Source organism: Hylobates moloch, unplaced genomic scaffold (genome assembly GCF_009828535.3).
Source record: "Hylobates moloch isolate HMO894 unplaced genomic scaffold, HMol_V3 SCAFFOLD_18, whole genome shotgun sequence".
Classification (NCBI taxonomy): domain Eukaryota; kingdom Metazoa; phylum Chordata; class Mammalia; order Primates; family Hylobatidae; genus Hylobates; species Hylobates moloch.
Window position 1 is genome coordinate 34469857 of NW_026652293.1, and position 14852 is coordinate 34484708.

General features: G+C 37.3%; 1 protein-coding gene across 1 annotated transcript; it reads left to right on the top strand.

The window, feature by feature from the left end:
- Positions 1-10557: 10557 nt before the first annotated feature.
- INSL5 (insulin like 5) lies at positions 10558-14070 on the top strand. The gene is made up of 2 exons (XM_032137493.2): positions 10558-10787; positions 13566-14070. The coding sequence occupies exons 1-2, from the start codon at positions 10613-10615 to the stop codon at positions 13796-13798; spliced, it is 408 nt and encodes a 135-aa protein (XP_031993384.1). The 5' UTR covers positions 10558-10612; the 3' UTR covers positions 13799-14070.
- Positions 14071-14852: the final 782 nt, after the last annotated feature.

Here is a 14852-nt window from a genome sequence, read left to right on the forward strand (position 1 = left end):
AAATATATCATTTATTACAGCAACATCAAAATTACTAAGAATTATTTCTAAAAAGTATGTTAAAATATGTCAAAAATAATATTAACAAGTATGTTGTCTAATATTTTAATTTTTAATCCCAAAATATTAATTAAATTAATTTTTGTCTAATATTTATTGATGATCCATTATATTCCTCTCAACATACTAGATTTGAACACCATGCTAAGCATTGGAGACAGTTCTAGTCAACTTAATTGAACTACTTATTTTAAAACAAGGCTATAGTACCCAAAACAGCATGGTACTGGTACCACAACAGAGACATAGATCAATGGATCAGAACAGAGCCCTCAGAAATAATGCCACATATCTACAACTATCTGATCTTTGACAAACCTGACAAAAACAAGCAATGGGAAAAGGATTCCCTATTTAATAAATGGTGCTGGGAAAACTGGCTAGCCATATGTAGAAAGCTGAAACTGGATCCCTTCCTTACACCTTATACAAAAATTAATTCAAGATGGATTGAAGACTTACATGTTAGACCTAAAACCATAAAAACCCTAGAAGAAAACCTAGGCAATACCATTCAGGACATAGGCATGGGCAAGGACCTCATGTCTAAAACACAAAAAGCAATGGTAACAAAAGCCAAAATTGACAAATGGGATCTAATTAAACTAAAGAGCTGCACAGCAAAAGAAACTACCATCAGAGTGAACAGGCAACCTAAAAAATGGGAGAAAATTTTTGCAACCTACTCATCTGACAAAGGGCTAATATCCAGAATCTACAATGAACTCAAACAAATTTACAAGAAAAAAACAAACGACTCCATCAAAAAGTGGGCAAAGGACATGAACAGACACTTCTCAAAAGAAGACATTTATGCAGCCAAAAAATACATGAAAAAATGCTCATCATCACTGGCCATCAGAGAAATGCAAATCAAAACCACAATGAGATACCATCTCACACCAGTTAGAATGGCTATCATTAAAAAGTCAGGAAACAACAAGTGCTGGAGAGGATGTGGAGAAATAGGAACACTTTTACACTGTTGGTGGGACTGTAAACTAGTTCAACCATTGTGGAAGTCAGTGTGGCAATTCCTCAGGGATCTAGAACTAGAAATACCATTTGACCCAGCCATCCCATTACTGGGTATATACCCAAAGGACTATAAATCATGCTGCTATAAAGACACATGCACACGTATGTTTATTGCGGCACTATTCACAATAGCAAAGACTTGGAACCAACCCAAATGTCCAACAACGATAGACTGGATTAAGAAAATGTGGCACATATACACCATGGAATACTATGCAGCCATAAAAAATGTTGAGTGCATGTCCTTTGTAGGGACGTGGATGAAACTGGAAACCGTCATTCTCAGTATCGCAAGGACAAAAAACCAAACACTGCATGTTCTCACTCATAGGTGGGAATTGAACAATGAGAACACATGGACACAGGAAGGGGAACATCACACTCCAGGGACTGTTGTGGGGTGGGGACAGGGGGGAGGGACAGCATTAGGAGATATACCTAATGCTAAATGACGAGTTATTAATGGGTGCAGCACACCAACATGGCACATGGATACATATGTAACAAACCTGCACATTGTGCACATGTACCCTAAAAGTATAATAATAATAATAATAATAATAATAATAATAAACCCTTAACTCTTTACATGGCTTTCAGATCCCAGTTCCTATCTCATCTCCTCAGAAGAACCCTCTCTGAGCTCCCTTTCATAGGACCTACCACCCAATCAAATTAAATTTGGTTCCTTTGATAACTGTTCTCAAGTCACCATGGATTTCCCTTATAGCATTATTTCAGAAATTATTATTGAGGGATAATATTAAGAGATATATTTTTAATCCTTATTTTTCTTCATTACCTTTCCCTTCTCAAGTTAGTAGCTCTATGTTTATAAGTTGAAGGAGACATATAAAATGACAATAAATCAAATACATCCATTTTTGCTCCATAAAAGCACAGGACTTGGAAAAGGTATTTGAGACATAGACCAAGTATCTTAAACATAAAGAGAAATGTGAAGTTTCCTCACGGTTGGAAAGGGTGGGGGGGATGAGAAAAAGAGGGAGGCCTGTGGATCCTTAGAGCAGAGGAGATCCATGCCCTACTTCTAAAAACCATTGTCCAGGAAGTAGTAAGACCTGTGAGGGACCACAGGAACTCTGAAAGCTATTCCTCATGCCATGAGTGATGTGCAACAGCAGCAGCAAAGAACCACTAGAACCAAAGAAGCCAGACAACTGAGGAGGCACCAACTCTTTGATGACAGAAGGGCCTTGGCACGCCAGAGTAAGATGCTCTAGTTATGTCCAGGGAAGAGGAAGGAAACCAAGCCCAAGTTGGGCTGACATTAGCTTGTTTGGTTGTTGTTTATTTCTGCCAGCTGAGTGGTGTGGAAACTTGGAGTCAAAAATTGAACAGAATTCTAGCAAATATATTTCTTGGGTAACTGAGTTTCTAAATGAAGATTCGTACCAACTGTGCTAAATGTTTATTTGTACAATCATTTGCTTAGTGCCTGTCTCTCTCCTAGACTGTAAGTTCCTTGAGGGTAGGAACTATGTGTTTCACTCACTGCACTATATTTACAACACCTAGAGCAGTGGCTCACAGAGTAGTAATGCAACAAGTATTTATTGAATAAATGAATTATCAAATTAATAGGGAAACGATAGGTTCATGCTTGCCCTTTATCACAAGATGGCATAACGTTTTAAATTAAATTTTCTAAAAATCCTAACAAAATATCTTGACCATCACAGAAGGAAAAGAAAACATTTTAAGTGTGGAAAACATACAAAACATAAAATCAGCCTGGAAAGTTGGTTAACACAGTCATAGTTGTCTTTGGTTCTACAGCAATATAAAATCAGTTTTTCCCTTCAAGACAAAAACTAGCCTATGATCCCTTCTTTTAAAGAGCGAGTATTGCTGCTACTTTGTAAGACTGTGTTCCTGCCAGCCATTTGGGGAACAATTTGTCTCTGATGTAAAGCACTAGCAAAATGCCTGGTACATGGTAGGCACTCAAAAATGGCAGCTCTCATTCTGATTATTCCAGAACCACATCCTCATGTTCTGGTCTGAGAACCTCTTTGCCCTTTGTGGTTGACTGGGTCTTTGCCAAGGCTCCACTCCTCCTGCAGACTATGTTGATGACCTCATTTGTTCCTTCACACAATATTTAGGGTGTTTTTTCTTGTTTGTTTAGGATTTTGTACAATGTCAAATCCACCCTCAAATCCATAGAACATTTACTAGGCTATTAGTCTTCATTTCTTTAGGTTGACATATCCATTTAGTGATAAAACTAAAAGGCTGACAGTTTACATTAAACGAATTCCTGGGTTAAATAGAAAGCATAATGTATCCCTTAACTTGGAACATATAAAACATTGTTATGAATCTTACAAAAAAGGAACACTGCATTTTCTAAATGGGTGAGACATTTATGCAACATCCAGAACAACTAATGAAAAATGTACTTTCACCATGTCTGTATTTTCCTCAAATAAGTCAACTATTAAAAGACATGGTGCCATTATACTGGGAGAACAGAGGATTCCAGGATGTTCTGTTGGTTTTAAATCAGAACTCACTGATAATAATTTTATTGAATTTTCCAATTATTTATTGAGTCTTTATTTCTAAAAGCCTAAAATGACAACAAAAACGTAAGAAAGCTGCTGCTCTGTTCATACAAAATAAAGCTTTAAATATAAATTATTGTTTTTAAGATATATTTTTAAAAACATTTTTAGTTGCTCATTTTATTTTATTTTAGGTGTATTTGTTTTGGATTTTCTCCCAGCTTTATTAAAGTATAATTAATTCACAAATAAAAATTGTATATATTCCAATTGTACATTGTGAAATGATTACAATTAAATTAATTAACACATCCATCATCACACTTAGTTATCTTCTTGTGCATGTATGTGTGTGTGTGTGTGTGTGTGGTGAGAACACTTAAAATCTGATCTCTTTGTAAATTTCAAGTAAACAATACAGTATTAACTACAGTCATCATACTGCATATTAGATCCCTAGAACCTATTCATCTCATAAGTGAAAGTTTTCACCCTTTGACCATCTCCCCATTTCCATCATCTTCCAGCCCCTTGCAACCACTGTTCTACCCTACACTTTTATAAATTTGACTTTTTAAAAAAGATTCTACATGTGTGAGATCATACAGTATTTGTCTCTCTGTGCCTGACTTCTTTAACTTAGCACAATGTCCTCCAGATTTATCCATGTTGTCAGAAGTGGCAGAATATCCTCCTTTTCTTATGGCTGAATAATATTTATCTGTGTGTGTGTGTATCACATTTTCTTTATGCATTCATCCACCAGTGGACATTTAAGTTGATTCCATATCTTGCCTATCGTGAATAATGTTTTAATGAACATGGGAGTGCAGATAATCTCTTCGACATATTGATTTTATTTCTTTTGGGTATATAACCATAAGTAGAATTGCTGGATTGCATAGTAGTTCTGTTTTTAAATTTTTGAGGACTCACTATACTATTTTCCATATTAGCTGTACCAGTTTACATTTCTATCAACTGTGTGCAAGGGTTCCCTTTTATCTACATCCTTACCAACATTAGTCTCTTCTCTTTTTGATAATAGCCATCCTAATAAGTGTGAGGTAATATTTTGGTATTGATTTGCATTTTCCTGATGATTAGTGATGTTCATCATTTCATATACCTGTTGGCTATTTTATGCTTTCTTTGAAAAAAATGTTCAGGTCCTTTACCTATTTTTTATTTAGGTTATTATTTTATTATTGCTATTAAGTTGTATGTCAGCTGGTCATTTTAATCCTTACTGATAGGGCATTAAAAAAAATCACTGTAATGAGTGGTAAGAAAGTTTAATCTATAAAATCATGCAAAAAGTTTTATAGATAATGTTATTGCAATATCCCTTCCACACATATTCCTCATAAGTTAACCAGATTTAAAAAGTCGAGGGAAAGGAGTTTCAGATGGGGAAAAAGAGAATATGGAACTTCAATATCTGCAAGGCGTTTGATATAACTGGACCATTTAGAGTTTGAGGATATCTAAAACCTGAACAAGTAGAGAGAGGCCAAATCATGAAATGTCTTGCAGGCCATGTTAGAGAAATTTGGAAATTTTCTTCAGGGAAACTGTTGGAGAGTTTTAGAGATGGGTGATAATCATGAGTTTCAGAAAGATCATTCTGGCAGCAGTATGGTAAATGGATTGATGACAGCGCCAACTGAGAGGCCATTGCAGCAATGCCAATGAAACTTGAGGTCATGGTAGAGGGGATAGAGAGCAGTGGGTGGATCATAGAGAAATTTAGAAGGTAGAACCAAAGAGACATGGTGATTTAGTGGATGTTTGTGTATGGAAAAGGTTTAGTCAATGGAGTGTGAGAGAAAATGAGGAGTTGGGAATGACTTCCAGGAAAAGCTGGACGAATCGTCGCATTTTAATGAAAACTCTGTCTAGAAGCATTAAAAATAAGTATTAGCCAACGATGAGCAGCTACTATCTGTGTCAGAAAATAACAAAAATAAATTAGTATTTGCTAATGAATTTATATATAGTGATATCATAATCATAATTATCATCAAATAATTATATGTGATATGCTTTATAATTTATCAGAGCTATAATTAACATTACCGCAATTGATCCTGTTATACTTTTCAATGTAACAAATCAGAAAACCAAATTACAGGTTAAATACATCCTCAAGATCTCTTAGCTGGAAACTAGAGTCGCAATCCTAAAAGTCTAACATTCTAACACCAAGGTTCTATTTGGTGGCATTCCCCCCATTATAATTACCGTCAATGATCAGTCTATTGAAAGTTTCCTTGTGCTAGAGACTCTGATCAGCACTCTTTGCATCATTTAATCCTTACAATTAGCCTAATGAAGTTTGTATTATTATCTCTATTTTACAAATGAAGAAACTGAGATTCAGAGATTTTAGGTATGTCTTAAAATCTAAAGTATTAAGGTCACACAGATATTAAATGGAAGAACTGATATCTGATTTCCAAAATCCAATGCCACAAACAGTATATACAATTCATGCCAACCTACTCCAAACACCATCTATTAAGTATACTGTCATCATAGTTCCTTGACAAATAGTATAGAAGTGAGTGATATATTTACTGAATTCATTGTTTGGTTGTTAATTTGGGTTTTTGGTACACATTAACTGTAGGCCTTCGTATAATCAATCATATTGAAAATGTGGTAATTAATTCCAATTGTTAAGGCCAAATAACTTACTTTGCTTTGATCTAGAAACTTGAATCATTATAAACGTTCTCTGCATCTGTAACATGTAAATAACTGTAAGATAATTATACTAGTCAGGATAAGCCAGGTTATGTTGTTATAACCAGCAATCTCCAAATCTCAGTGACTTCAAATGACAGAGGTTTCTTTTCCATTCATATTACAGATCAGTGGGCAGTTATGCTCCATATTATTCTGACTCAGTGACTAGGTTCCCACATTAGGAATGTTGTTGGTAACCGCAGCTGGGGAGAAGGAGAACTGGAGGATCATACACCAATCCTTAAATTTCAGGCAGAAGTGACATATGTCACATCCACTCATACTTTATTTGCCAAAATATGCCACATGGTCTTGCCCAATTTTAAAGAGCAGAGAAATACAACCCTACCATGTGTCAGGACAGAGGAGAACTAGAAATACGTCTACTCTAGAAATTCACAGCAGTCTCAGATGCTAATCAGTTTCACAACGGAGTTATTTCCAACATCAAATAAGTTGTGAAAACATTGGATTAAACCAAGTTAAAGAAATTTCATAACTATAAGTCTTCTCTGGGCTCTACTATATTAGTAGGCATTATTAATCTCAAAGAAAGAGACTACTATCATGGAATCCTTTTTAAAAAATATTCAAAGACCATCTGCAAAGACTCATGTTCTGAAGAAAACACTTTATGAAACAGTACCATAAGACCTCTCTTTATTAGAACTTGTTTGTGGAAGGATGAAAGGAAAGAAGAAGGCAAGGAAAGGATGAAGGGAGGAAAGAAAAAGACTACAGCAGTGCAAATTTATGGATGGTTTTGAGATTAAGAATTATACAGAAAAGTCATCCATAGTAGCTAGTCCCAACCAAAAATATTATTTTCTAATCCCTTGTTCATGACATTGTTAATTTATTATTTATTGAATTATATATTATGCTAGGTGCTGTACTTGTGTTAACTCATTCTGCTTCACAATAACATTATAAAACACAGATTATTATCTCCTCATAGATGGAGAAATTAAAACTTAGAGCGGAAAATTACATATTGTGTCTGCTATGTTGAAATCCTAACCCCCAAGGTGATGAAATTAGGAGATGGGGTCTTTGGGAGGTGAATAGGTCATGAGGGCAGGACCCTCATGAATGGGATTGATGACCTTAGAGACCCCAGAGAGCCAGCTTGCCCCATCTTCTGTAAAAGGACACAGAGAGAGGTCCTGGAATCCGGACCATGCTGTCACCATCATCTTGGACTTCCCAGCCTCCAGAACTGAGAGAAATAAATTTCTGTTGTTATAAGCTACCCAGTCTCTGGTATTTTGTTAGAGCTACCTGAATGAAACCTGAAATAAGACACATAATAATTGCCACATAGATAGTAAACTGAGTTACAGACCAGAATGAGGAAGAAAAATCACGTCCATCTCCAAATGAAAAGGATTAAGTGCTCCTGTGAGAGGTGCAAACAAGAAACTGTGGTTGGTCAAAAGATGGAAAGATTCCTTTTCAGTTGGTTAGCCTTTCATGGACCTTGAGGTATGTGAAAAGAGTGATGTTTGGGTACCTGAGTAGAAAGCATTAAATGTCACATTGTTTGGATTGTTTTCTGGAGGTAATGGTGAGCCACTGAAGGTTTGTGAGGTGGGAGTAACATAATCAGACAATTACAGTAAGACTGATAATTTCAAGTGCAGAGAAGACTTTTAACAAATTCAACCCTCTCAATATACAAATGGGGAAAATAAAGCCCCCAGATTTCAGGCTTCACATCTAGGGCTTTTATTACTGTCATGAGCTTTTTCATCTGGGTAGCTACTTGGCTGGCTAACTTGCCTCCATTAGATCACAGAATGAGCTCAAGTACTGCCAGCCTTTCATCCCAAATTAAATGAGCCCTAATGAGGTATTAAGATCTGGCAGAAGAGGGAACTACTTTACACCTAGGGGCATCAAGTGTGGTGATAGCAGGACCATGCCAGAGTCCATCTGACATCCAAGGTAGGGATCGTCCCGTGGCTGAATATCCCGGGGGCTGTGCAGAAGCCCAATCCATAGCCACTGACAATAGATCTACTGCAGTGCTATGTTAAAACTGGCATTGTCAAGATATGCAGTATAAAACTCCAAAGAAGGGAAGAAGTTTGGTAATACATGGCTCAATAGCTGTTATGTTGTGGGTGTGCTAAGCGTGGTAATACAGCTGTCCCTCTGGAGTTGATGAAAGATGCTGATTTTGACCCATCCAAAGATGGAGTAGCTTTGTCTGATGACAGAACCATTTCTGCTTCTTTGGTCCCTTTCTTACCAAATGACCCCCCTACCTCCCAGTTGAACAAGCCAGAAATCAAGGTATCATATTTGACATCTTTCTCTCCATTGCCCCGATACCCAGTCAGTACCAAGCCCTTCTATATTTTGAATACACATATGCCCTATCCTCTCTGCCATGGCCTTAGTTTAGGCCACCATCATATCTAAATTATTGAAACAGCCTTTTTCTGTTCTTCCTTTCTCAAGTCTTGCCTTTCTTAATCCATTTTTCACACTACAGCCAAAGAAATGGAGAAAGCAAGACTCTTGGAAATAATTTTTATTTTTTAGAGCAAAAAATGCTTTCAATTAGAGAACAGATTATTTTGTTTTATTTTCCAGCTTCCCTACAGAAGAACAGTGATTTTTCAAGAAGTACAAATGATATGATCATGGCCACAGACTTAGCAATTTTTTTCCAACCAGGAATCACAGACAAGGATTTCACAGAATCAACTGAACCATTATTTGTTCAACTTGCTAAAACCTGAGTCAACAGTTCTTTAAGATCTCAAACTCTGGGATTCTCTGTTTAGGTAAGACCTTTGCAAGAACTAGTGCTTTCAGAGGTTTTACCAAAAGAGAAATTTCATTATGTAGCTTTTTGGGATATGGATTCAGCTTTCTATTATCATAGATATGTGTGTTGAGAAAAGTGTACCTACGTCATAGGTGAAGGATAACAAGATCCTAGTCAGATAAAATCTTCTGAATTCTGAAGTTATCTTTTCTAGTCTTCTGTTCTGATGGTGAGAGAAGAAGCAGCTAATAATTATTAGCTGTTTTTTTTGTTTTTGTTTGTTTGTTTTTGTTTTGAGATGGAGTCTCGCTCTGTCACCCAGGTTGGAGTGCAGTGGCGTGATCTCAGCTCACTGCAATCTCCACCTCCTGGGTTCACGCCATTCTCCTGCCTCAGCCTCTTGAGTATCTGGGACTACAGGCACCCACCACCACACCCGGCTAATGTTTTGTATTTTTAGTAGAGACAGGGTTTCACCGTGTTAGCCAGGATGGTCTCGATCTCCTAACCTCGTGATCCACCCGCCTCGGCCTCCCAAAGTGCTGGGATTACAGGCATGAGCCACTGCGCCTGGCCTATTAGCTGTTTATTGTACCAAGTGGGACACACATTATCACGTTAGCTCTACGAGGTAGTTACAATCATCAACACTATTTTACGGATTCAAACTCAGGACATAAGAAATTGCCTACTTAAGTGTGATATCCCATTGTTCTGACATTCATGTTGCTTTCAATATTCAAAAAAACCCTCGTGAGATGGGTCTTCCCATTCTAGAGATATGGTTATTGAAGTTCAAAAAGTTTTTTTTGTTGTTTTTTTTTGTTTGTTTTTTTTTTTTTTTAGAGACAGGGTTTCACCGTTACCCAGGCTGGAGTACAGCGGCACTGTCATGGCTCATTGTAACCTTGAGCTCCTGGGCTCAGGTGTTCCATTGTGCCTGAGTAATTTTTAAATTTTTTGTAGAGATGGAGGTCTCGCTATGTTGCCCAGGCTGGTCTTGAACTCCTCTCCTCGAGTGATCCACCTGTGTTGGTCTCCCAAAGTGCCGGGGTTACAGGTGTTAGCCACCAGGCTTTGCCTCAACTCAAAAAGTTTAAAACTTGCCTTATGTCACTCAGTAAGTAGCAAGGCTGAGATTGAAACTCATCCTTGGCAACTTTCAAAGTCCATGAGTTTTCCATAATGCCTTCCAAGAGGGCATCTGTTTTTATCATCTCACAGATGCATTGATGGTATTAAGGAGTGACTGAATAGCTGGCAATAATCATAAAACCACATTTTCAAAACTTTACTGTGTAACCCTATGTGCTTAGCAAATACTGTAAAAATGAGGTTCTGACCAATGAAATGTCAGGAAAGTTAGTATAAATTGGTCAAGAGAGTGACAGTCACTCCAGAATTTGATTTGACCATATTTACCATATCAGATTCTCATTCAGTCCTCAGCAAAATGAAGGGCTCCATTTTCACTCTGTTTCTATTCTCTGTCCTATTTGCCATCTCAGAAGTGAAGAGCAAGGAGTCTGTGAGACTCTGTGGGCTAGAATACATACGGACAGTCATCTACATCTGTGCTAGCTCCAGGTGGAGAAGGCATCTGGAGGGGATCCCTCAAGATCAGCAAGGTAACAGTAGCTCATGTGTCTCCTCTATTTTCCTTTCACATGTCCCTTTTATTTTTTCAAGCTGTGTTGTAAACCATTATTTTATTAAGTGTTTCTCTAAGTACTGTTGAGGCATTTTTTATGTCAATTTAAGGGATTAGTTATCAAAATATACTGAATTTGGCTTGGGAAAGTGATGAGCATGCTACCTTTCAAAAAATAAGGACCTCATTTTTTTAGTCCCCTGCTTGAAATCATTTGATTGCATGACTACTTCAATGAGCTCAGCATCTATGGAAGGTACTTTGGAGGCTATGGCAAAGCATATGATTTCAAGGAGCATGTTGAAGTAGCAAGGCTTTCACCCATGAATAATTATACAATATAATAAGTTAGAATTCAGGCAGTTGTTAAATATGGATGCAAGGAAAGAAGCTGACCTTAATACTGAGCACTTTTAAGTGCCAGGAAGTTACATGTGCAACATTTCATTCAGCTTTCTGATAAGGATCCTGGGAAGCAAGCAAAATTACCACCATTTATCATTTTACCAAGAAGAAAATTCTTCTCCCAGCTGGTGAAAATGTGGCTAGGTAGCAAACTGGGTCTATCTGGCTTCAAGAGCCAAGGTCTTTACTAATTCCATACTGAGTCTCGGGTGGGAAAGAGAAGGTGGTGGACTTTTGTAATAAGTGACAGCATCATGGAAGTGGTGGTTACTGACAGAGGCCCTGAAGGATTTGGGGATTATGAAAGGTGGTGGGGAAGCAGGGTGGGAATTCTAGTAGTAGGAATTGTCTGATCAGGATTTTGAAGGTAGAAATGAACCAAATGTCTTTCAGAAACAGTGAAGTGACTGACTTCACTATATTTCTTTATTATTCAATTCAACTAACTTAAAAATTTGACTGAAATTCTTTCTGTTAATTCCATATTAAAGTATGAGGCAGAATTTATTTAAAATCCTATTTTTAAATTTTTATTTATTTATTTATTTATTTGATTAGAGACAGGGTCTTGCTGTCTCACCCAGACTGGCACAATCATAGCTCACTGAAGCCTCAAACCCCTGCACTCAAGTGATCCTCCCACCTCAGCCTCCTGAGTAGGTAGGACTACAGGTGTGTGCCACCACATCTGGCTAATTTTAAAATATTCTGTAGAGGTGGGGTCTTTCAACGTTTCCCAGGCTGATCTCAAACTCCTGGCCTCAAGCAATCTTCCATCTCGGCCTCCCAAAGCACTGGGATTACAGGCATAAGCCACTGGGCATGGCTAAAAATCCTATTTTAAATATTATTTTCTTAATTGGTAAAAATTGTATATATTTATTGTGTATAACATATTGTTTTGAAATATGTATACATATAATATACATGTGGAATAGCTAAATCAAGCTAATTAACATATGCATTACCTCATATACTTATGTTTTTGTGATGAGGACACTTGAAATCTACTCTTTTAGCAATTTCAGGAATACAATGCATTGTTATTAACTACAGTCACCATCTCCTACAATAGACTTCTTGCAATTATTCCTCCTAACTGAAATTCTGTACTCTTGACCATCTCTTCCCCAACCATCCCCCTCACCCTCACCCTCTGATAACCATCATTCTCCGCTATACATTTTTGAGTTTGACGTTTTTAGATTTCACATATAAGTGAGATCATGTGGTGTTTGTCTTTCTGTGCCTTGCTTAAGAGTCTGTTTTAATAATTGGTTATATTTGCTTTGTTTTATACTAAAAAGTTAAAAATGAAAAATGTGATTACATAATAAATGTTGCGACCATATGTATGATTGTTAAGGTTTCCATTTAATTTAAAATGATGTTAGCAATAAAAACATTTTAGAAAATGACCTAAGCTGTTCATATTTGGGTGGGCTAATGTATTGAAAACGCATGTATTTTCCATTTTCACTACCACTTTAATATTGAGGTTCATATGACTAGATGCTAACAAAAATTATATGGGTTTTTAACCTTAAGAGAGTAAGCATAATTTACCAGGATTTACAACAATCGCTGTAATAGCAAACCAAAATGCACTATAAAAAATACATTTGGGATATCTCTGAAACACATAGGGCAGTGGAATGGATATCTATAAGGCTGGCTCTGTTGGACATCACAGAAATCATACTACTACTTGTTAAATCTTTCTCAGATTTTCAGTGTTTTCCCATACTTTATTTATCTGATCAATTACTGGTTTACTAACCAGCATCCATTCACCTAATTTTTCATGGCACCTGCTGGTGTGCTGAGGCACTGATAAGTCAATTTGAACTAAATTAAAGTGAGAGAAGCTTATATGTGAACTTTGGAAACAACACTTAGGCAAAAACTGTGAATTTCACTTTTTATTTTCAGATACAGAGGTTTAAATCTCCATTTCCTTCTTTACAGATCAAGATTGCAGGGCATACGCAGGGTTGTTTTTTCGTTTATGTGTTTTTTGTTTATAGCACATAACTAATATTGGAAGCTGCGGTCATCCAGCAGAGGTAGCGAGTAAAAGAAGTCAAGTCCTGACTAGCTGAGGGACATTGGCTGTCACTCCTCGTCTTTGCACTCAAGTTTCTGCCTCTGTAAAATGAGAACAGTGGAGATGACTGTGCTCTCCCCAAAATGTCTAATCTCTCTGAAACCAGGCCAACATTTTAAAAAATTATGTGTAGGATTCTATTTCATTTCAGGGACCCAGTTCATTTCCCCAAGAGTGGAATGTGGTTGCTGCCTTCTTTGTAGGAGCTGTCTAAGGATGTATTATTTTTTCTCTTCCATACAGCTGAGACAGGAAACCCCTTCCAGCTCCCAAATAAACGTGAGTTTTCTGAGGAAAATCCAGCGCAAAACCTTCTGAAGGTGGATGCCTCAGGGGAAGACCGCCTTTGGGATGGACAGATGCCCACTGAAGAGCTTTGGAAGTCAAAGAAGCATTCAGTGATGTCAAGACAAGATTTACAAACTTTGTGTTGCACTGATGGCTGTTCCATGACTGATTTGAGTGCTCTTTGCTAAGACAAGAGCAAATACCCAATGGGTGGCAGAGCTTTATCACATGTTTAATTACAGTGTTTTACTGCCTGGTAGAACACTAATACTATGTTATTAAAATGATGGCTTTTGGGTAGGCAAAACTTCTTTTCTAAAAGGTATAGCTGAGTGGTTGAACCACAGTGATCTTTATTTTGTCCCTTTGCCGAGGTTAATGAACTGTTCTTTTCAAATTCTACTAATGCTTTGAAATTTCAAATGCTGTGCAAAATTGCAATAAAAATGCTATAAACCAAGCTCGCTGTGCTGTTTTCTTTTTTAAAAATTGTAAACAACTTTTAAACAGTAAACCGAAAATGCTGGTGATGGGAAAATCTAAAAATATACATAAAAAATTAACATCAGCTATTATCCTATCATCCAGAAATAACTATTCATGCTTAATGTTTGGGTTACTGTGTATTATTACTGAAAACTTAAACATTGATTCATAGTGTAAGTCAAAAAGTATCTGAGACAGTTGTCAATCAATTTAGAAGTTTATGTTCCTAAGGTTAAGGATGTGAACCCAGGAGACAGTTCTGTGTCTTTCTCCAAAGATGAGTTTGAGGCCTTCACTATTTAAAGGGGAAAGGGTGGATATTGGGGAAAGAGGAATAACTTTTTTTTTGAGACGGAGTCTCGCTCTGTTGCCAGTCTGGAGTGCAGTGGTGCAATCTTGGCTCAGTGCAACTTCTGCCTCCCAGGTTCAAGTGATTCTCCTGCCCCAGCCTCTCGAGTGGTTGGGACTACAGGAGCGCACCACCACACCCAGCTAATTTTTGCATTTTTAGTAGAGACGGGGTTTCACCATGTTGGCCAGGATGGTCTAGATCTCTTGACTTCGTGATCCACCTGCCTCTGCCTCCCAAAGTGCTGGGATTACAGGTGTGAGCCACCGCAACCGGCCGAGGAATACTTTTTAAGAGGTGTGGGTAGGTGAGAAGCAAAGGGTTGCATTCTTTTGAGCCTTTGATCAACCATTCACATGTGATAGGGGAGTAGAGAAATAGTCACTTGTGCATTAATCTAGCTCAGT